This window comes from Bacillus rossius, chromosome 11 (assembly GCF_032445375.1).
Source record: "Bacillus rossius redtenbacheri isolate Brsri chromosome 11, Brsri_v3, whole genome shotgun sequence".
Classification (NCBI taxonomy): Eukaryota; Metazoa; Arthropoda; class Insecta; order Phasmatodea; family Bacillidae; genus Bacillus; species Bacillus rossius.
The window spans coordinates 13,744,266-13,767,257 of NC_086338.1; the positions used below are offsets into that span (position 1 = coordinate 13,744,266).

At 36.0% G+C, this 22,992-nt stretch overlaps 1 protein-coding gene across 7 annotated transcripts in view; it reads right to left on the reverse strand.

Moving 5' to 3' along the window:
- Positions 1 to 7,504: 7,504 nt before the first annotated feature.
- Positions 7,505 to 22,992, reverse strand: part of LOC134536658 (coatomer subunit beta) — a 54,833-nt gene continuing 39,345 nt past the window's right edge. For 4 of the 7 annotated variants that reach the window (XM_063376470.1, XM_063376467.1, XM_063376471.1 and 1 more), the window contains 5 exons: positions 21,742 to 21,903; positions 13,864 to 14,009; positions 9,531 to 9,632; positions 9,280 to 9,432; positions 7,505 to 8,722 (listed from right to left, as the gene is read on the reverse strand). In XM_063376470.1, the coding sequence (XP_063232540.1) occupies positions 8,648 to 8,722; positions 9,280 to 9,432; positions 9,531 to 9,632; positions 13,864 to 14,009; positions 21,742 to 21,903 (638 nt within the window). In that variant the 3' untranslated portion in view covers positions 7,505 to 8,647. The remainder of the gene's footprint in view (positions 8,723 to 9,279; positions 9,433 to 9,530; positions 9,633 to 13,863; positions 14,010 to 21,741; positions 21,904 to 22,992) is intronic. The other 3 variants (XM_063376472.1, XM_063376469.1, XM_063376473.1) reach the window with 1 other exon arrangement.

Below are 22,992 nucleotides of genomic sequence, written 5' to 3' on the forward strand. Positions count from 1 at the left end.
AGACTTTTTTAACCTTAGTTGTATGGCAATTTTGGCGGGACCGTAGAAAGTATACGATAAACACGGACAATCGATACATGCGAGTTCGATAGATAGAGGTTTGACTGTACATAAATTATTGCTTGCTAAGTGGAGGTGAGCCCCAGTCATACAAAGAAGCTGTGGAAAGGAGTGATGACTGGAGAAAAGCAGTTGAGAAGGAACTGGAAGCACACGACCGTTTTCAGACATGGACAACAGTTAAAAATCCACCACATGGTACAACACCAATTGAAACTAAGTGGGTATTTACTACTAAATCGGATGGAACAAAAAAGGCAAGGTTGGTGGCCAGAGGTTACCAAAAAGAAACTACAAATGATGTGTATGCACCTGTGGCAAAACTGTCCACCATTAGGTTAGTCCTGTCATGTGCACTGCAAAAACAATGGGACACAAAACAATGAATGTTCCCACAGCTTTTCTCAATGGGACCCTTGATAAGGATATATACATACACAGACCTGAAAGAGTGAAAGGAGAACCAGTACTGAAGCTTCAATTACCATTATATGGTCTCAGAGAATCACCTAGGTGCTGGAATCAAAGATTCAATGAGTTTGCTGAAGACATCGGTCCAAGAAGATCAAAGTACGATGTATGCCTGTATGTGGGTGAAGGTGTTTGGCTTGTAATATGGGTTGATGATATCCTGTTATTTGGAGAGAAATGCAAAATGGAAGAGGTTGCTCAGAAACTGAAAAAAGAATTCAACACCAAAGATATGGGTAGTGTACAGCATTTCCTTGGAACTGACATAGAAATATCCACAGATAAGATAGAAATCAGCCAAGGTGAACTCATTGATAAGATGTTGGCTAAATTTAATATTCAAGATTGTAAAGGATGCAACACTCCAATGGAAGATAGGATAGATGTAGATGAGTCAGAGCCCATAATAGATGTATCATATAGGGAACTTGTAGGAAGTTTGATTTATCTATCTCCAGACTTCAAGACTGGATATAGTTTTTGCTACATCTTTCCTTAGCAGATATCTAGATAAGCCAAACAGAACACTCTGGACCGCTGCGAAAAAGTACTCCGGTATTTGAAGGCAACAAGGGACAAGAAATTAGTGTACGAGAGAAATCCTGATGAATTCACAAAAATAACTACCTACACAGATGCAGACTGGGCAGGAGACAAGGTGGATAGGAAGAGTGTCAGTGGCATGGTAACATTACACTATGGCAACCCGGTTTCTTGGTGCTGAAGAAAACAAGTTGTAGCTCTAAGTACCGCAGAAGTAGAGTACAGTAAAACCTTTTTGTTGCGACCCCATTTATTGCGACCACCTCTCTATTACAACCCGATTTCGAGGAACCGTGAAAAAATTGCCGAAAATCCGAAGAAAATCGGATGGAAAATAAATTTTTTGTAGTTAGTAGCGTGTTACTGCGTTTCTCTTGCCGAGTGCTGTACTGCTGCAGGCAGCGCGTATCTAAAAATAGATACCACTTCCTGTCGACCGCTGTCAGCACTTGACAACCCCCATTCCACGTCCTTTTGCTGGCAGGGTGCGCAGTTAAAGATTTTTGTGGCGACGTTTTTACGTTTAGCTTTTTGCGAGTGTCTAATGTCATACCCAATTAGGCAAAGCTACCTGCTGGCTTTCTCTTGATTTTAATTACTATTGGTTAACAATGTTTAGTTTTTGAAGTCGCGACTTGGTATATTTTCTGGCTTGAATTTGTGAACTATTGTTGACGACTTATGCAAATTTTTTCCCCCCGATTTGGTTACCTGAAAGGTTGGGTTTTGTGACGACTGTTGGCGATTTACACATTTGTTTTATTTCATACGGATTTGCGGTTTTGACGAAATGAGTGTTAAACGAGCCAGCTTGTCACTCATTAAGAAGTACGAGATAATACAGGAAGTGGATGAGAAGAAGCTGTCGAAGACGGATATCGCGCGACGACATGGCATTCCGAAATCAACTCTTTTCACAATAATAAAAAAAAGGGAAGAAATAGTAAATGCCGTTTTGAAGGACGGCCGCAACGTCCAGCTGAAGAATTTGAGGGGCGTGACACATGCGAATCTGGAGGAAGCAATGCTGGAGTGGTTTGGCCAGCTTAGGGCGCAAAACCTGCCTGTAAGCGGACCCATGATGCTGAAAAAGGCAGACGAATTAAGCTTGAAGTTAGGCATTGAGAACTTCAAATGTTCAAACGGTTGGCTGGATCGTTTTAAAGTTCGTCATGGCATATCGAGTCGTAAAATCGTTGGTGAAAGTGCGTCAGTCGACCCACAATCTGTGAACGAATGGTTGCCCTTGCTTGGAAACATCCTTTGCCGATACCCGCCTCGCGATGTTTACAACGCGGACGAGCTGGGGATGTTCTATAATCTGATGCCAGATCGTACTCTAGCTATGAAAGGTGACATGTGCAAGGGTGCAAAGCGAAGCAAAGAGCGCCTCACCGTCCTTCTGTGCTGCAACATGGACGGCAGTGACAAAATGAAGCCTCTCGTGATAGGAAAATTCCAGAAACCCAGAGGATTCAAGGGCAATGTAATTCCATGTGATTACGATTTTAATAAAAAGGCATGGATGACTTCAACGGTGTTCATGAGATGGCTTCGCGGCTTTGATGCAAAGATGGGCGCAGCCAACCGAAAAGTTGTTCTCTTTGTCGACAATTGCCCAGCACATCCTGCTGTCGACAACCTCAGGAACATTGAACTGGTGTTCCTGCCAAAGAACACCACCAGTGTGCTTCAGCCTCTGGATCAAGGCATAATACAGCAAGTGAAACTGAAGTTCCGCGAAATGCTCGTGCGGAGCATGGTTTTAAAAATGGAAATTGGCAAAGATGTCAAGAAGTGGGATGTATTTAGAGGGATAGAAGCAATTGTTGCTAGTTGGAGGGCCGTGCAGCCTACAATTATCGCCAACTGCTTCCGACATGCCCACTTTGTCACACCAGTCGACAAAGAGGCTACCGTCCATGTGCCTCTTGCTGCTGCCAACTCTGAAGACCCGGACGACCCGCCGACAATGGATGCCGAACCCCAGCCAGGCCCTTCAACGGAACCGGAGCTGGGCCCTGTGACAGTGTTGACACCTTCCCCTTGCACTGTTACTAGGCCTTGCGACGATCAAATGTGGCAGCATTTGGCCCCAGACTGTACATTTGAGGAATTTGTGAGAGTGGACGATGACGTCGCAGTTTGCGGTGCCCTTGATGATGCCGGAAAATTACAGCAAGACTCCAGTGACGAAGAGGGGGAAGGAGAAATGGAAGAACTCGAAGACGTTCCCACAACGAGAGACGTCCTCAAAGCTGGAGACGTCTATGCATCAATGCTACGACATCATGGTGCAAGTGAGGAGATGTGGTCTCACTTTACAAAATTGAAAGAATTTGTCGAGAAAGCTGCCATTAAGCAGAAACAGACCTCAATTAAGGACTTTTTTAAAAAGTAGGGCAGTTTTAATATAACTTGATTTTTTTTCATTAAATGAGTTTACATGTATATTTTTTCCCCCTCGTACATTAAAACATTTCTTTGTTGAAGTGAAAGTTAACAGTGTGGAATATGTAACTTAACTTACATGTTCATTAAAACATACGTTGGTGTGTTACGTATGTAGAGCACGTATTAGTGTTTACAACATAATGACCAGCTGTCACGTCAATTACGTTGTTGGATATTATGACTTAACGGGTGAGTTATATTCAGTGCTGGATGTTGCCATTGTATGGGTGATGGTTTTGTAAAAAGGCCTACTTTTATGTTAAACGTTAAGCAGAACTCTTTAAGTTTGCATTGCATTAGTCTACTGCTAAAAAAAATTCTGAATTTACTTGTGTAAATTTTAAAATAAATTAAATTATTTAAAACAATGATGGGGCGGTTGCACTGAATATTTAAAAGATAAATGCTGTTTTATCTAAACAGCACGGTAAAATATACTATCCCGCTTCTCAAAATCGTAAATTATTTTTGAAGTTAAACAAATTTAACTTATTATCACATCTTTGTTTACCGTATACAACCACGTAATACATCCACCCACTTTTTATTTTGATAAATTAGAGGGGAGATGGTAGGTGGCCAAGAATGTTTTAGATTGCTTTTGTGGGGTATTATGTTTTAAACTGCGGTCCTTGTGGTTCTAGGTCTTGAAACAGCATTGTAGAGCAAAAAGTACAAGTTTGACAAGTCCAGTCTGTGTCACTTATGCCTCTTTTATCCGCTGTCCAGGCAGAATTTATTTTTTACTCTGCTGCCGTGGCTGGTGTAGATTGTGGAGAGCAGATAATACGACCCTTTATTTTTATTTTTACCATGCCAGCTTGCTACTGAGGGGCGCTATCTTTATTTTTATTTTTACCGTGCCAGTTTACTACTGAGGGGATTATAGGCTGTTACCGTACATTGTGCTCTTAGAAGCCAAATTTAAAACACTTTCCACCATTCACTGCAGCATACATTTAACATTATGAAAAAAATTGGTATAAACATATTTACTAAGCCTAAAAACTATTTAAATAAAAAAAAAAACATCGTGGCTAGTTAACCCTACGAACAGAATTACTTTCGCTTTATGGTCATTGATGTTATGGTGAATATTGAATCCATCCAGCCACCCTAAGTGACACTTTTTAAGGTAAAAAAGTTTTTTTTTTTGAAGTGTGAAACATGTTGACAGGGAAACGCTTCGTAGCCATGCGTCACCCACCCGTATTGTTGAACGGAGGGAATGGTGAGTATAGTTCTTTTGCGGTAAATAAATACTTTTATGGTCCTACTAAATGTTTCCATACAAGAAGTTTTTTAAGTTTCGGTGATTTTCCAGCAGAAATACTGTTCTGTGACTTATAAACAAATTGTACCATAACTACATACAGTCTTAACGGTGAGTAGGTGCCGAGGGGTCTTCAAAATGTTTTTATTTTACCGGGAATGGAGTATACAACCTGGCTTTCATCGCACAAAGCAACGGAGTGAGGAAGAGGTGACGAGGGGGGAGGAGGGGGTGGGAAGGGTCGAGGGGATAAGGTTGTACACAGTTTCTCACGCAGAAGGTGGGAGAAGTTAAAATAGGAGGGTGGGGGATGAGAGAGAGAGAGAGAGATAGAGAGCGAGATAGGATGGTTTGTGGAATCTGGGAGGGATGAACCTTGAATGAACAAAGGAAGGAGAGCTGCAGCCAGCCTGTTTGACGAATTTCCCGCGCTCCCACTTACGTCGTACAAGCTACGGCCGTCGTGTTTTAAAAGGAATGTCCGATTTTTTTTGTTCTTCTTATACGAACATTAGAATATGAAAAGCCCTTACAAAATATACGCTGTGCGGTAAATAATATCTTTTTAAAAGCTTTTGTTATGAGTTTTTTTTTTTACAGATTTTGGTTGTACCTAGTGTCAAAATTTCCGATTTTTTTTTACGGTTCTTGAGAATATATTCGTAATCTTGATGCTTCGTAAAATCCGGGGTTCATAAAATTGGGTATTAATAGTATTAATAGTTGGCAGAGGAACAGCAGACTGCAGCAAGCCACCCCCTTCCCTCCCTCAAACCAAGCTAAGACGTATGCTGCCGATGAGTCACTGCAGCCGTATAAAAGCGCTGTTCATTCCAGAGACAAGCTGTGTTCTACATTAGAATATCATCTCTTAAATCCAGCGCATTGAAAATACCATCTTTTTGAAACTTATTAATTTAATAATTTTGACCTTAAAGCTTGCTGCATAGCTATTTAACTACGGAAAGCAAGAAAACGTACATGTAAACTAATCACTAAAAATAAACTGTCTTTTCTTTAGAGGTGGCCTGTAGGGCGACGGACTTGTCATGAAGGTTGAAGTGGGTTTAAAGCAAGCCGACTGGCATTGTGAGTGACAGCATCCTGCCATTGTACGGCTGGTTTCTTGACGAGTAATTGATGGTGGGGGAAGGGGGGGGGGGGGGTCGAAATCAACTGAAAATTTCGGGAAAAATCTATTACGACCCCCCCTCTATTACGACCCTATTCCTGGGAACCGTGAGGGGTCGTTTCAGAGAGGTTTCACTGTATACATCATGTAGCATGGCAGCAACTGAACTTTTTTTTATGAAAGGTCTCTAATCAGAGTTTGTTGAAGACACAAGAGTGCAAGTGCAGGGCTCATTGTTAGTAGACAACCAGGGTGCAATTCACATGTCAAACAACTATGAGAACACACGACGATCTAAACACATTGACATAAAGTATCATTTTCTTAAAGATATGGTAGCCACACAAATGATAAATATTGAGTATATGGAATCTGGTAGAAATATAGCAAACTTCTTCACTAAACCAATGGGAAAGCAAAAATTCATACAGTGCCGACAGTATCTTGGTTTAGTTTAATAAGAGAATTTTTTTTAATATACATTTTTAAAAAAAACTCTAATTACATTTATAATTTTTTTTTATCTTTAGCAAACTTATGTATACAATTTCAGTTACGATAACTTTAAGTATTTGAGTCATAGCAAGTGAGTAATGACTACAGAAGACTGAATTTATTGGTGAATCTTGCAGAGGACTTGAAATTGAGAGGGGGTGTGAAATATTTAATGTACTTGCTTATGGTACAGTGTGTGTTTATTATGTTAACTGTGCTCTTGTACACCCTATACTGGCGCATGCGCAGTGTTACTAAGATTAGTACAAGATGGAACCTCTGCTACTGTGCAATAGAAGTTAAAAACTCGCTGTCACAAAGTGTAAAATTAACAAAAACGTCTTTAAAACAAAATTTACACGTTGGACAGCTTCGTATTTCAGTTAATTAAATAAGAAATAATATCCAAAAAAATATATATATATATTTAAATGTTAAAATACATTGTTTTATACTGGAAATGAAATTTTTGGGCAACATCTTACATGGGAACAAATAAAGTTTATCTTATTGAGAAAATGGCGAGACTGAAACATTTGACTTATTGAACGGGAAATTTTATCATGCGGGTACATCTTAAACTGGTTTTAATGTAATTGTAATAACTGTATTTTCCCATTATAACTACCAAACTGCCTGACAGCAACTTGAAAACCGATTGCTGTTGCACTGTTCTTTACCCTGTCATGTTTACTACCTTCACAAAGCATTTGGAATCTAACAGCGGGACTAAAAACATCATGCATCTTTTATGCGAGAATTTTTTACCCAATTTTTGATGCCCTAAAATAACAGTGCGACGATTATGTAAGTATAATGTTTATGCGATAAAACATGGCAACACAACTGTAGTAATTAAATAAATACCAAGTGAGCTGATGGTAAATATGAAAAAACCAAACCCTGGAGTGTAGAATCTAAATCCCAAAACATAATGAATGTATCATTTTAATAATTTTTTAGTGTAGTTATTTTCTGTTTAATTTTTTTAATATTTATTTTCTACATTTTGAATTTCTTCTAGACTGTAGAATCTCTTAAAGAGTTACTATTTATTAAAAAAAATAAATATTAAATCATGGGCAAAAATATATATTTCTTGCACGAGTGGATACAGGTTCACACTTCACTGCCTCGTCACCATTTAGAAACAGTACTTCACTGATACACACACTACGCTTAGAATTTAATCAACAGTTAACCATGTATTATTCACAAACAGTAACATTCCAATAATTATCAAAAAAGTACTACTTTTAAACAGTTTCAGTATCTGGTGAACATACAGGACATAACCCTCTGATCTGCAGAAGGCTTCCAAAAAATATTTTCCAACTCTATAAAGCATAAATTAAATTACACTTCCCTCTAATATACAATCACTATAGACACACATTTTAGAAATGTATTCATACAATAAAACATTAATTCACCAGATTACACTTAATCAGCAAGCATGCTTGCATGTAGAATTCTTTACGCTTTTCACTAGAAAATGCATTATATTTCTTTGAGTGACAAGTTGGCATAAGAAACAATAATTTTTGATAGCCAAAGACGTGTTAACAAAACTGAAATGTGACAGAACTATATAGATAATCAAAGCTGACCTAGCATAAAGCCACATAACACAAACTGTATACAGGAATGCTTGTATGATTCTAAAATGTCATACATACAGTAGCAACTCTAGGTCACACACTCAAATTCAAAATTTTATGCATTTTTACACTACTATTTTGTGGCTACAAAATGCAAAATGACCCTAGGGTATAAATTTCTTTAATATTACACTTTCCTGCATTTTTTGATATTTTAGTTCTAGTCCCTATAAAAGTACAGGAGTTATAACTAAGTTGGATTCAAAAAGTGAGTTGCTCCTAAATACAACAGAGGCCAACAACATCTCTTTCCAATTTCCATTTTTAGACACCTACACAGCAGGTCACAGTAGTTAACAAAAACACCAATTCAATTTGGTAAGCTACTGAAAATCACTTGGTTAGTACCAAAATACAAAGAAACACACATATAATATGTCTAAAATAAATAACAAATCCAGTTGCTGAATGAAGAACCATGTAAGGTAAGAAGAGAGTTAGTGTAAAAGTACTGTAGTGGGCAGGAAAGTGTATTATCATGTTCACACTGCGGAACCATGTGTAGACGGTGTTGCAGTAGACCGGTCAGTTCCCCGCAACTGCGACCAAGGCAGTCGCTCATGCCCCACACACGGTCTTCTGCGGTCCCTTCTGCGTCATGTTGATCTTGTCTCCGAGGCTGAGAGCCATGCCCTGCAAGAACCCAGTCCCTCGCACTGAACTGCACTGCACAAATAGGTACATAAAGGTAGGAAGCACTAAAAAAAATCATAATTAGTTGTTTATATGACAGTCTTTACGACAAATCAACCTTTAAAAAATGCTTATTATTTTGCTTCTAGGTTTGTTTAAATTTTTCACAGCCTTTATTTTAATTTAACATAATTTTGATCAGTTTTATCTGTTGAATTTTTAGGTCCTCAGTATAATAGTGAAATAACTTATAAATCTGCACAAATACAAAAAGAAACATATACAGAGAAAACCATTAACAATTTTAAACAAAATTTTATAAAATTATTGCAAACAAAATTTTGTAAGCGCCAAATTGAAATTGAAATTGAAATTATACTCAAACTAAAAAAAAAAATTTTTTTATTAATTGCACAAAATTAACATGATTTGAAAAACCTGTATTTGCAGCTTCTAGACTCATGTCACGTGGTGAAAAGACCTCCAACCACGTGGTGGCTCACTTGGGGTACACCTCGGGCCTTGCTCAGGTCCACGTGAACCGGCATGTGACTGACCTGGCTCTTGGCACGGATGCGGATGTGACCGGTGACGGGGGCGTCCGGCTTGTTGAAGGGCTTCTCGATGCTGAGGTTGGCGAGGGCGTCCTCCCCAAAGATGGAGCGTGCGTACATGTTGGCGGCCATGAAGCCACACTGCCCGGACAAGGCCTGCACACACACACGTACACACACACACGGCGAGACGTTCACACTCCGGCCTCCCCAGCGTACTCCAACACAAGGCAAGCAGGGAACACTTCACTCACGGTCCGCATTACCTTCTCAGGAGTCAGGCACTTCATGTTGGTGCTGCTGATGAGGTGGCGCAGGTACTCGTGGAGGTCCGAGATGTTGGTGTTCACCGACACCTGCACATCCACAACTAGCGTCATGTTCATGTGCGGAACATTACCTCACACACTTGAATGTTTGAATTTCTGGATTATTGTACAAACATTTGTACTGCGAAGAATAGTGTAAACAGACACATGTTTGTAAACACAAAATAAGAATAAGTAACGATGTACTGAAAGAGACAACTGGAAAAGCAACAGCAGCAAAGGCAACAGAGTGTATATTATGGCTATCATATAATTATGGTGGACATATTATAATATGCCATATCAGTCTATGTATATATTGAAAAAAATGTATATATCAAAATTTTGAAATGAAGAAAGATATTTTGATTATATTGACATGTAAAACAGTGTTAGCAAAAGTAAAACTTTGTGAGAGAAATACTTAATAAATTGGGAGCTGTAGTTTTCAGTTTGAAATGTGGTAGGTAGGTAACAAAATAAAAATACTGATTATAAAGTGCAGTGAGAAGCTGTCTATTTCAACACCACAACACTGCAAAGCAGCTTCAACCTAAAAGCCATGACTGCCACGACAACAACCGCAAAACCTACGACCAGTTTTAACTTAAATTGTTACAATCCATCATTCATAGGCTATTACTATCACCTGAAAAAGATTACTTAACAAATTATATGCAACCACCCTGCTGAAATCACAGTGCTGTGATTGTATATATTTACTGATTATATATTTTTTGATTATTGTAATTTTATTAGTAAAATAAATTTTTCAAAGTTTTGGAGGAACCCACTTAAAATATGTACTCTTGAACCTGAATTGTGATTAATAAAAGGTTCAATTTTAACATAATACGTACAACTTTTGAAAACAAAAAATGAATGACAATCCCAAACATCAACTTAAATTTAGTAAAATGATAATACTAAAAAAAATTTTTCTTCGCATTCCCATTTATTATATATTTTTGTTTTGGTACTCTGAAGTTGGTAAAACAAAACAATGTTCTACTGTATATAAACCTAACAAATATGTAGGTCCCTAATCCCAGCTATGGTGTACCACCTGCCCTCTTCTGTCCAAAAAAACTGGAAAAAGTAACTTGCAAAATAGAAAACCAAACTAAGATTCTAAATGGTGCCAAGATTAGTTTTGCAGACATGTTATCATACTTATCATTTACATATTTCTATTACTATCTTTCACTGTCTATTTTGTGACGTTTTTAAGATGCAACTTTGAACCAATATTATGTTTTATGGGTGAAATTTCTCAGCTTAAAATGCAGATTTCCATGTGGCTTTTACGTTTCTCCAGTCGCGCACAAGTTTTTCACTGACTGTAACGTGATGCTGTGTGCTAGTTTTTATAGAAGAACTGACAAAAAAAAACTTTTTCTATAAAGTAAGGGGATGGGCAAAAAAAAAACAATAGCACGGAAGGGAAACACTAGAATAAAAAAAATAGCAGCAGTGGGTGCAAGAATGCAGCATCACTCCCTCCTACAGTAATAAAGTAATACAGAAAGAAGCAAAAAGAGGACAGAGGGTTAACACCAGTGCTGTATTTGGAAAAAATCTATCAATCTATGGAATTCTACAGATGACAGCTAAATGATGTGACCCAATTTAGAGGGCAACCCTTACCTAGGATTTTTATGTCTTACAGAAGAGTTGCCCCTGCAAAATTATAATTTAAGTAAATATGGCAGTAAACAATATTGGGTCAAAAGTGGCATAAGTTAGAGAGAAAAAAACTTTGCATCTAGATATGTAGTAACAAATATGTAATTGCAAAAATCAAAAAATCTGGAGATCTACTTTGACTTTACTATTTTAAAAAAATGGGTGCGTGTACTTATGTAAGTGCGTGAGAAGTTATACTTCTTTGGCATCATTAAAAAATAGTTTTTAATTGCATGCAAATAATTAAATACAATAATAAAATAATAAAAGGGCTGGAAAAAAAGAGTCAACACAGTCAATAAAGTACAATTTAAAATTGAAAAATTAAATAAATAAAATTGAGAGAATAATAAATATAAATGACATAATTTGTACAAAATATTATAAGATTGTTAATTTTAAATATTTATTATTGATTATTTAATATTTTAAAAGAAAATAAATAAATTTAATAATAAAATTAAAAATTTAATTTAAGTTTATTCATTTTTTAAATATTTATTATATTCTTGATTTAATATTCACTTTTCATTTTTATCAAAAAGTTTTCATTAAAATTGTTCATTTATTTTTATAATTATTTATTATTATTCAATTTAATAATAAAAATAAAAAATTAATATTTTAATTTGATGTTTGATTTTAATTTTCATCACACATTTTTTATTAAATGTTTTATTAAATTTATTTCTTTATTTTGTAAATATTAAATAACCAATAATAAAAATTTAACATCAATAATTTAATAGTATTTAGTATTTATTAGTGGTGCACCGATGCGGATACCGATGAATCGTAATCGGTGATTATGGGTACTTACCGATTAATCGTAATCGGCGATTATCTTAACGATTACTTTGCCGATTATTTACGTCCCGGCGTAATTAAGTAGGTTTTTACCGTGTAATATTTTGTTACACATTTTAGGACGAAAAACTGAAATATTTGTATATATTACAAAATTCATCTAACTGCGTCATATCATAATTACAGATATTTCGTTAAGTTTAATAAATCTTATTGCTTCAAACAATAAAAAATGCATTTTTCCTACACGGTTATTTACTTTTTGTCTTTTGTTTAGTGGCGTACATTACGTATAGCCAGAGAAGTAAAATAGATGGCACGCAATCAAAATACCACAAACAGTTGCAGTGGATTCTATGACAATCGATCTTTTCGAGTCGTAGTAGCGGTTCAAAATCGTGGTCGCGATACCTTCTAGTTTTTATCACTGCGTTTTACAAACTCGTTATGGGCGTCTTTGGTAACATTATCCGTTTGTTATTTGTATGTGACGTGAAAAGTGAAAAAGTATTTATAATTTTATATATTTAGTCAACATAAATAAAATCACATGTGCTAGAATTGGTTTTTAGTCATTTTTATATAATTATAGTGAGATGGCGAGTAGGGAGAAAAAAAGTGAAGCGTGGAAACATTTTTCTATAAACTCAAGTGAACAAAATAAAGCAGCATGTTTACATTGCTAAACGGTAATTTCTTGATGCAACCTTATGTGATAGTCGATAATAATGCTAGTTTTCCGCAACAAAAACTTACCCATTGTAAATTACAATTATTAGACTGTAGTTACAATTATTAGACTGTAGTTCAAGTTGTTTACAATAACAAATATTTAAATAGAACTTAATTTAATTTCCCCTTTCAATGACTTAATAGTGTATTTTATATATTTTTATACTGTTATTATAACTGTATTCTCAATTTTACCTAATCTTGTTATTAAATTCACATGGGAATAAAAAATTTTGTGTGCATTATTACACTTAAAAAAATTTCTTCATTATAATCGGTAACTGAATCGGTATCTGCCGATTATTGCTCTTATAATCGGTAATCGAATCGGTAATCGGTAAAGTCATATCGGTGCACCACTTGTATTAATTATATTAAATAATAATATTTTAATTTACATCAATAAATAATACATACGGATAGTTAACCTCAATTATATTGGAGCACTTGAAAAAGGTATAGACGCACAATTTTTTTTACTAATATTTACTAATATTAATCAAAATATTCAATTTAAATTACTGAATATAATTTATTAGCACATATATAATTCACACTTGTATGAAACTAAAACACGTGTTGTGAATGTAGAAACTAGAAACATGTGGATAAATAATATAAATATAAAAACAGTGATCAGAGGCGACAAGCGTGCCAACATGCGCAACTAATAGAGCTTCTATTTCTCGTTTGTTGGTAGCTTTTTTCGAGACTTAATGAGCAGTTTAGCGGGCAGCTTCAACCTGTTAATTTTGTGTTACAGTGATGCGCGCGCATCTTAAAATTTCACTCTCATCATTTTTTCATAACGCGCTTAAAGAAGTATAACTTCAAACATTTCTCACTTTAAATATATATTTTCTGGTCCCTAAAAGATGTTTCCCATTTAACAGTTCATTATAAAAAAACTTTCATGTTAAGTACCAAAACTGTGGGTTTCTTCTGGGAAGTAGTAATGAGACTTGGCATTTCTAAAAATAATAAGCACAACAAGACAGATCTTGCATCTTGCACGATCTGGAAGTGTAACCAACAGAGCTGCTGGAACCTGCACCTTATTCTCCCACTCAAACTCTGCCCACATCTGGCGGAACTCGGAGTCGTTGCAGGACGCCGGCACGATGTAGTCCATGATGTCTATGTGGATGTCGTTGAGCACCACCACATTGCGGTCGGACGCTGCCCCGCTCACGTCGTAAACTGCACACACCGCGCAACACTCCCACTAGTCACTCTCCTACGTTCTTACAAAACTCACGCCTTGTGAAACACAATTTATGAAAAATTCCCAGTTTTCTACTAAATAATCGCAAGCTCCAATGGATATTTTCCTCTTCCAACAGACACCACGCCCACTGCACATATGCCTGGGCTCGTTCCTCGCGGGCCCACCACACACACCTGAGCAGGAACCAGAAATGCTTCCTACTATAAGAATATGTTCATTTATTCTATACATCAACGTGCACAAACTAAATGATTTCTTTATAATACTTAAAGCTTTTATTTAAGTTGACAGCATAATAATAAGCACGTGAGAAAATACACTGCGCATGTTACATTGCGCTGCGTGAATTAGGACCGTTTTGGTAAAACATTCAATCAAAGTAATTTGAAGCACATTTACTCGATATATCGGGAAGAGACTGGCATGACATTAATATAGTAGTAGTTAGAAGTGTTTCATTAATATAAAATCTTTCTAATCAACCTTCTCCTTTCTAATCAACCTTCTCCTTTCTAATATTAACGGTGCACTAGAACAACTAGTTTATTGTTTTTATGTACCAAATTTTCTTTCTAAGTGTACTAAATTTTTATTATTAATTCTGATGTATTTAGAAAGGGGTTTAATATCTTAATGTGGCATTTACTTCAAGAAAAACAATTTTCTCATGTTCAGTACAGACATTTTTATTCAAATATTACCTAAAAACTTGAAGTGTAAATAGACTACTGATGAATCATGAAACACACAACTTCTCGTATGTCAGTTTTTTAGTTTTAATTAAATACAAACACCAAATTATTCTTGAATATGAATATTGATTTTGAAAAGTAAGAAAGAGAATTAAAATCCCAATATAAAAATTTATTCACTTCATGTAACAATTCATAAGGACTGAAAAAGTAAATGTGAAATATAGTCGTTTTTGGGAAATTAGACAAATGATACTAAAGTGAAGGTTGGTTAGGTTAAGTCAGTTAGAATAATTATATGTAAAATGTTTAAATAACTTAAATTATGATATTAAAAAATTGTGGTTTTCAATTATGCAGATAATACAGCTTAATTTAACCTAATGAACCAACCTTTAATTTCAGTTCCCATTCACCTTATTTTACAGAACCTGCTAATCTACAGTCTGATCCAGACAATTATTGTAAACAGCATAATTCTGTGAAATACTGCAATCCATATCACGAAACACGTGAATATTTTTTTACAAAGATGTATTCCCTAATTAGTTATTAAATAACCTCATATTTACATATTTAAAACCTAGTTATTCACACATTTTCATTGTTAATGGCAGCCAGGTAAACTCTATTTTGTTCAGTAATATTATAAACCAAAATTTCTGCTAATTTCATTTGGAATTTAAAACCATTATTTACAGAGTTTAGAAATTGTTTTGATTCGCAAAGTCTGTTTCCTCATAGATACATACAAGTAAGCTGCTAATGTGCCGCATGGTACGAGATCAATTGAGACTATCAATTTAGACAATTTATATATACGTAGTTGAAACTACGGTGTTTAAGTCTTTTAATGGCCATCGCAATAGAGTGTCTGTGCATTGTAGTGTTGTAGGCCATGGTTGTTTATGCTTATTTATTTTTCCACTTCTGGTGCACGTAATGAAACGAATACCAACAATATTTTGTTTTCAAGCTTGAAAGGTGCTGTGTTTTGAATTGTTCATGCAATTTTTCTATTACTGTTTGGTGAGACAGTAGTGGAAAAAAACTTTGCATACCTGTTGCATGTTTAAAAGATTGCTTATTGCTCATGTTTTAGATTATGATGTCCTGTTAAAACATCAAAAAAGGGTTTTTATAGTGTACAAATGACAATCTCAAAAGTAAATGTTGGTAAATGACAAACTTACGAGTTAGGTATGCTATGTCAAATATTCATAAGCAAAAGAATATTTTAGTGGTGCACCGATGCGGATACCGATGAATCGTAATCGGCGATTATGGGTACTTACAGATTAATCGTAATCTGCGATTATCTTAACGATTACTTTGCCGATTATTTACGTCCCGGCGTAATTAAGTAGGTTTTTACCGTGTAATATTTCGTTACACATTTTAGGACGAAATACGGTAATCTTTATATATATATATTTCTTGTGTGCGTGTGTATGTCACTGAACTCCTCCTAGACGGCTGGACCGATTTTGATGAAATTTTGTGTGTGAGTTCACGGGGATTCTAGGATGGTTTAGATTCACAATTAGATATTTTATCTCGATTCTGAGTTAAGAAAAACTAAAAAAACACGCTTTAAAAGCAAAAATTGCAACGCATTATTAGAAGCCATTATGTTTTGCTATTGTAAGGAACTAAGTAGAGAGTAAGAAAAAAATAAAGATCCTGACAGTTTATAGCGTCGCCATATTTGTTTCAATTTTCAATACCCTTTGTAGCCAACACCGGACTCGAACCCAGCACATCACTCCCCTCCGTCCCACTTCCCCCACTCCAACGGGCAGCCTTTCCTCACCTACCAGTGCCCCCTCCACCATTCCTCCTCCCTTCCCCTTTTTTAGGTCGACAGTAGCGCCTCTTGTGGCATAGATTTAGTGGGGTATAAATAGGGCCGCCCGACCGGTCTTCCTGGCAGTCCTCGCTCACTAGGAGTAAGGCTGTCCATCTGCGTAGGCACGCTCTTTGGGATCATTTAGCTAGGTATATCTAGGTCGTCAGTATGCTCGTGGAAACCGCACATGCTTAACATGGGTCCCAGTTAAGAATTATTCTTCGGTGTGAAGCTTGCTTACTCTGGATGCACTCAGGCAGTGGCGTGAGCTCCGCCTCTGACTGCGTGTTGCGGGATTGTCGGCGTTTGAACTTTCTATCAGGTCGTGGGTGGTTGTAGGTCTTCCCTTCATTTGTTTAGATGCGTTTTCAGTCGCTTTACACTGACTTAGTGTTGTTTCTAATTCAGTTAATCGGGTCCGTTTCATCCGTCATTGTGTGCCTACGTTCGATGTTAGATATTGATGGTTAATGATAGGTAGAATCCTTAGTAATGATGTAATGGTGTATGCGTACACTCAGTTGGAGTAAAATTTACGTATTTAAATGTTGCTATAATAACATTTATATCGCAAGGTTTAACGTATATTTTTTTTTTTTTTTTTTTTTTTTTTTTTTTTTAAATTTTTTTTTTTTTTACCCCTCAAATTTTATTTAATGTGATTTAAATCGCAGAAAAGAATAAAGAGCGAAGATATTTGTAAATGGGATTCAGGATTCCAGAGCAAGCTGTCCAGCGAGATAATCATTCCCGAAAAGCCGTTAAAAGAAAATATGAACCATTATGTCTGAAGGAAGTTAGGATTTTGTTCGTGTGATATAAAAGTGTGTAACCAATCCCCGGACCACCCGGATTGATTACATTAGCTGGGCGAACAAATAACACGTGACCAGAGCAAAATACTAGCGAAGGCTAGTTTAGCATACAGTATTCTGTTTGTTTTGAAGAATTTAAGGTATTCTTTTTATGAAATGAAAGATTAAAAACGGTGACATATAAATGTAACTTTAATCATGTATTTTTTTTTTTTTATAAATATTATTTTTACAATTCTCTAAAAAAAAAAGGTAACATAAGCAGTGATTTACAAATTATCTTATCACTTAGTTCTTTACATTTATATCATCTTACACGCTTATAGTTAGTTTTTTAGAGATATAGTCTTAGGTACATGAAGAATAGTTATGACGATATTTTTTTTGAACAACAAACATAACAATGAATCGTCTTAATTGAATTGTTTCGCCTTTAGGTGCATATCCAAACTTAATGGACGTCTTATTAACTCGACCAAAAACTTCATTACAACACAGGATAAGAAAACTATGTTACGTATCCACCCTTACGTAATCTCAGGTACATTAGTATTATCAACCCTAGGACGTGTATAGCAGAACCCCATAAAAACACCTCTCAAAAAAATATACGTTAAACCTTGCGATATAAATGTTATTATAGCAACATTTAAATACGTAAATTTTACTCCAACTGAGTGTACGCATACACCATTACATCATTACTAAGGATTCTACCTATCATTAACCATCAATATCTAACATCGAACGTAGGCACACAATGACGGATGAAACGGACCCGATTAACTGAATTAGAAACAACACTAAGTCAGTGTAAAGCGACTGAAAACGCATCTAAACAAATGAAGGGAAGACCTACAACCACCCACGACCTGATAGAAAGTTCAAACGCCGACAATCCCGCAACACGCAGTCAGAGGCGGAGCTCACGCCACTGCCTGAGTGCATCCAGAGTAAGCAAGCTTCACACCGAAGAATAATTCTTAACTGGGACCCATGTTAAGCATGTGCGGTTTCCACGAGCATACTGACGACCTAGATATACCTAGCTAAATGATCCCAAAGAGCGTGCCTACGCAGATGGACAGCCTTACTCCTAGTGAGCGAGGACTGCCAGGAAGACCGGTCGGGCGGCCCTATTTATACCCCACTAAATCTATGCCACAAGAGGCGCTACTGTCGACCTAAAAAAGGGGAAGGGAGGAGGAATGGTGGAGGGGGCACTGGTAGGTGAGGAAAGGCTGCCCGTTGGAGTGGGGGAAGTGGGACGGAGGGGAGTGATGTGCTGGGTTCGAGTCCGGTGTTGGCTACACCTTTTTGTATATTACAATTTAAATTGCAGAAAAAAAATCATGTTTCATAGCCACACAAATAGTGAGGATGGTTTAGATTCACAATTGGATATTTTATCTCGATTCTGAGTTAAGAAAAAATAAAATACACGCTTTAAAAGCAAAACAAACTAAGCATTGTTGATAATTAGCCTCAATGGCAACGGGCTTTTGCATTGTTGTTGCCTTCTGCGTAACCATCGGAAAGGTTTTTGGTAACGGCAGTGGCGTGCCCAAGAGGAGGGGTATGTATAATGAGAAGATACAAAATGTCCAGCGTAGAAATACTTACCGCCATATGTACATTTGGGCAGGACAATGTCTGTCGGGTCCGCTAGAAAGATATATAGAGATAGAGATATAAATAGAAAGATAGAGAGAGTTATAGATATATACATAGAGAGATAGAGAATTAGAGAGATAAAGAGAGATGCTTAGTATACGTTTAAAAAATTACAAAAAAAATGGATTGAGGCATTGCAACGCATGCCGGGTATTATCTAGTATTTGTATATATTACAAAATTCATCTAACTCCGTCATATCAAGATTACAGATATTTCGTTAAGTTTAATTAATCTCATTGCCTCTAACAATAAAAAATACATTTTTTCTACACGTTTATTTACGTTTCGTCTTTTGTTCTGTCTTTTGTTTAGTGGCCTTGTACATTACCTATAGCCAGAGACGTAAAATAGATGGCACGCAATCAAAATACCACAAGCAGTTGCAGTGTATTCTATGAGAATCGATCTTTTCGAGTCGTAGTAGCGGTTCAAAATCGTGGTCCCGATACCTTTCAGAGTTTATCACTGCGTTTTACAAACTCGTTATGGGCGTCTTTGGTAACATTATCCGTTGTTGTGTTATTTGTATGTGACGTGAAAAGTGAAAAAGTATTTATAATTTTAAACATTCAGTCAACATTAATAAAATCACATGTGCTAGAATTGGTTTTGAGTCATTTTTATATAATTATAGTGAGATGGCGACTAGGGAGAAAAAAAGTGAAGTGCGGAAACATTTTTATATAAACTCAAGTGAACAAAATATAGCAACATGTTTACGTTGTTAAACGGTAATTTCTCGATGCAACCTTATGTGATAGTCGATAATAATGCTAGTTTTCCGCAACAAAAACTTACCCATTGTAAATTACAATTATTAGACTGTAGTTCAAGTTGTTTACAATAACAAATATAAATAGAAGTTAATTTAATTTACTCTTTGCAATGACTTAATAGTGTATTTTATATATTTTTATACTATTATTATAACTGTATTCTCAATTTTACCTACTCTTGTAATTAAATTCACTTGGGAATAAAAAATTTTGTGTGCATTATTACACTTAAAAAAATTATTTCATTATAATCGGTAACTGAATCGGTATCTGCCGATTATTGCTCTCATAATCGGTAATAGAATCGGTAATCGGTAAAGCCATATCGGTGCACCACTAGAATATTTGTTATTTTGAAGTGTTAATATTCCAGGTAAAATTGAATACGAATATTTTATTTTTGTATTTGTATTTGAAAATTTGAATATTCGCACAGTTTTACCAACTGCTTGGTTTGTTCCTTCCCGCCATCTCACCCCCGTCTTCTGGAACGGTGGCAACAGCCAAGGTCAAATGGTACGGTCCCAACAGGATGTACAGTTGTAATTTAGTCATGAAAATTCCCCTCTTCCATGCTTAATCACTCTGTTTATGAAACCTGTGGTGTACAGGAAGATGCACGTGAGCATTCTGTGAGTCCAGGGCGTACACACTGGCGCGGAGACACTCCGACTCACCAAATGAAGCTGTAGGCAATTAATTTATTACTTCTTTCATTGGTCTCACATGATCTGTGACACGTTCACTGCAGCTAGGAGCTTATCCAGTAAGAGGAAAAAGGAAGCATGTTCCTTTTGCTGGGTTACGTTACTCAGGCCATTAAGAAAAACTGCTTCGGTATAAATTTATTTTCATAAAATAACTTAAAAGAGGGGTTAGGGCTATACGAGTAAATAAATATGCTCAGTTCACTAACCATAACCGGTTAAGGCTGACTGAAAGAATTTTGGATTGGTATTTGGCATGTATGTAATACAGCAAACATTTCTTAATGTGAATGTTGAAAAACTATAATCAATAATTTTATAATGAAATTATGGAAAACTGTGTTGTTAACCAGCAGCGCTGTGTGAAATTTCAAAATTGCAAATATAAAAACAAATAATTAATGGATTGTATTAGGTTTAACTTCAAACACACTTCGAAATACATGATGATTATTTGTTTGTATTGATAGTGTAGTGAAGCTGTTCCATATCACCTCGTGTAACAATCATATTTAAAGTTAGGAGTCACTGCTGTACAATATTAATGTGCAGATCTAAATTAAAATATAAAGTTGGCACATTTAAAAAAAATCCCCAGTTTATTTAAACATGGCACAGTAAACAGTTTAAGCTTAAGTTTAGAATGGGAGTCAATCTGTAATCTAAAAATTTTTTGATAAGTTCAAAACAAGGCAAACAAACATTAAGCTGTTCTAGTTTTGAATTAAACAATAATTAAAGAAACCTCACCATAACAAACACATCCAAAATCAGTCCCATCAAGTTAGTTATACCGAGAATTCATTGTAATTGTCACACCGTTTCCAGAAATGAGACCCTAAATCAAAGTTTTTCATAATACTTAAATTTATGTCTAGCATTAATGTTAGTAATGAAATAACTGAAACACGTTGCTTAAAGAAAAATAAAGAATGGCTATAAAAGTTAAATTTTCTGTTTAAATCACACACACACACAGGATATACACCAGTAAATTTAAGATTCCTTACTGTTCCCAAATGAATAATAATTGGATGTTGGCCATGACGTCTCATCAAATACTGAAGGTATAATTTACGAAAACAAAACCAGTTGTTCAGACCTGAAGGGCAATCAGGCTCTGTCTCGACACTCACGACACTCGCACTACCCTCCACGACACGGGACAGGCGCACACAGCGTACTCGCCTATGTTCCCGAAGATGATGCCGTTCTCGGTGGACGCGACCTTGACGTTGGCCTTGATGTTGCAGAAGTCGCGGGGGGCCAGCACCACGGGCTGGGGCTTCTCCACTAGCTTGAGGTCGCCGAGGGTGGCCAGCTCGAGCGTGCAGTTCTGCAGCGTGTCCCCTGCGCACACACGCCGCGCTGCAGCACCGGTGGCCCGGCTCGACACACTGCATCAGGGTTACCCAGCCACGTCCACGTAGCCTCACTAAGGCTCGTGCGTGGGTTTCCTAGGAAACTAGTTAACTGTTCCCATCCAACAAATACAGGCCAACATGTTCCAAACAGATTTCGTGTGAGACATTTACCGTGACAGACACGAGTCAGATTAATTTAATAGTCTGTTGATTAAGAATCAAAATAAAAATTTTTTTTTTGCATATCACTTGGTTCGTAGTACCTTAAAACTGTTTATTAATTTGTATTAAATATTAATTTTCAAAATTTTACTTACATTCTACACTCTGAATTTACATTAAGCTATAGATGTTTATTTTTTAGCTAATGAACAAATATTATGCACAGAATTACATTCTTTATGTAACAAACACTGTAAAAAATGTCCTTTCCTTCTTTTTTTTCTTCTGTCGATTTGTTTAACTTTTTTTTTTGTGTGCTATTCACCTAGGAACCCTAAGCCTGTTAGGTATACATTAACTACGATTAGCAGCAGACTATATAAAGTAGTTTCAAGAATAAAACAATTTAGTTACACATGGCTTAAAAGCTTCCAAGTTGTTTGAGGAACAGAGTAATGTAAACAATAGCAGGACTGTGAGTTTGTTAAAATGTCGAGATTTATATCTTCGCATAAAATAATAAATATTTTTACAATTTAAACTGCTTTAGTATTGATATAGTTAAAGAAGTGAATGGCTATTGTGTAAAAGGTTTTACAGAGTTGCTAAAAACTTGGAATTCCAAAATTCCCTGACTTTTCAGGTTTTCAGACCTTATTTAATTTTTTTTTAATTATGAAGTAAAGCTCTTTACAAGGAAAAAAATTCCATTGTTTTAACTTCCTGAAATATCTTCCAATCATTCTCTAAGTGGGAGTTGTAATATTTAAATTAGTCTACCAATAGTGTACCGATCTACTGAGTAGTTAGATAGCTTTTATATGTAATAAATAATGTGATGTCGTAAGAATGGTCAGTTGGGTTGGGTAGGCTACATATAAAACATTTTAAAAGTATGTGGACAGTTGGTTAG